General features: G+C 50.0%; 1 protein-coding gene across 1 annotated transcript in view; it reads left to right on the plus strand.

Moving 5' to 3' along the window:
* Positions 1 to 1,113, plus strand: part of Stab2 (stabilin 2) — a 135,569-nt gene that overhangs the window by 28,317 nt on the left and 106,139 nt on the right. Inside the window, exon 10 of the mRNA XM_026784626.1 lies at positions 588 to 721. Within this exon, the coding sequence (XP_026640427.1) occupies positions 588 to 721 (134 nt within the window). The remainder of the gene's footprint in view (positions 1 to 587; positions 722 to 1,113) is intronic.

A 1,113-nucleotide genomic window follows, 5' to 3' on the forward strand; every position in this document is an offset into this window, starting at 1 on the left:
AGAGAGAGAGAGAGACAGAGAGACAGAGAGAGAAAGAGAGAGGAGTGCTTGTACCCAGTCCGTTTCTCTTTTTGTTCAGTCCAGTGAGTGGTGCCACCCACGGTTAAAGTGGGTTTACCCTCCTCAGTAAACCTGTTCTAGATAACCACACAAAGGCATGTCCATAGGTTTGCCTCCAAGGTGGCTCTATAGCCAATCAAGTTGGCAGTCAGTTTTAACCATCAAGGTTGGCTTATTCTGCCCTGAGGTTCTTGAGTCTACATTTGTAACAAGCACTACAAGTGATTCTTATGTGAATGGGGTCTGGACTGCACTTTGAAAGTTACTTCTACAAGGAACATGCAAAGTTATCTGACGTGTGTGTGTGTGTGTGTGTGTGTGTGTTATTATCTGTTTTGGAAATGCAACTCTAAACCAGGTTCTGCCACTGACGGCTCCCTGACTCTGTGTCTCTCCTGGCCTCTCCAATCCTGTCTATCATATGGTTCTCCCCACCTGTGAAACCCGTTGAACGGAGCCCTGGGCTGAGCACTCTCGGCTCTCGATGGCTCCGAGGCCCTGAGAATGTGACTCCACCCTCTCTCCAGGTGCACTTGCCGGAAAGGTTACATAGGCGACGGCCTGACCTGCTATGGAAACATCATGGAGAGACTCAGAGAATTAAACACGGAACCCAGAGGAATGTGGCAAGGGAGGCTGACCTCTTTCATCTCCATCCTGGGTATGCAGATTTCCTCCTCAAACACAGCCCTCTCTCAGGCCAGGGCATATGCCAGACACAAGCAGGTAGAAAGGGGCAGATGAAGCTGCCATGCAGGTGGTGGGGAAGACCAGAGGGCTGTTTCCAAGGAGACAGCTGTTTGCCAGGCAGACTAGCCGAGCGCAGATTAGTAGGCAGAGAGCTGACTTCGCCAGAGATGGGCATACTAGCGATAAGAACAAGAGGGGCAGTCGCTGATATAAAAGACTGGTCCCCTTTTCCTGTGACTTCCTGAACTTTTCAAGGATGCACTGAAGTTGGCAGAGGACACTGAGAATAGAGAGTCACCTAAGCCCCGTGGCGGTATCCATATTCAGCAGGGAAGGTATCATTTGAATGTTGGACAAATCTTG

Source organism: Microtus ochrogaster, chromosome 24 (genome assembly GCF_000317375.1).
Source record: "Microtus ochrogaster isolate Prairie Vole_2 chromosome 24, MicOch1.0, whole genome shotgun sequence".
NCBI lineage: Eukaryota > Metazoa > Chordata > Mammalia > Rodentia > Cricetidae > Microtus > Microtus ochrogaster.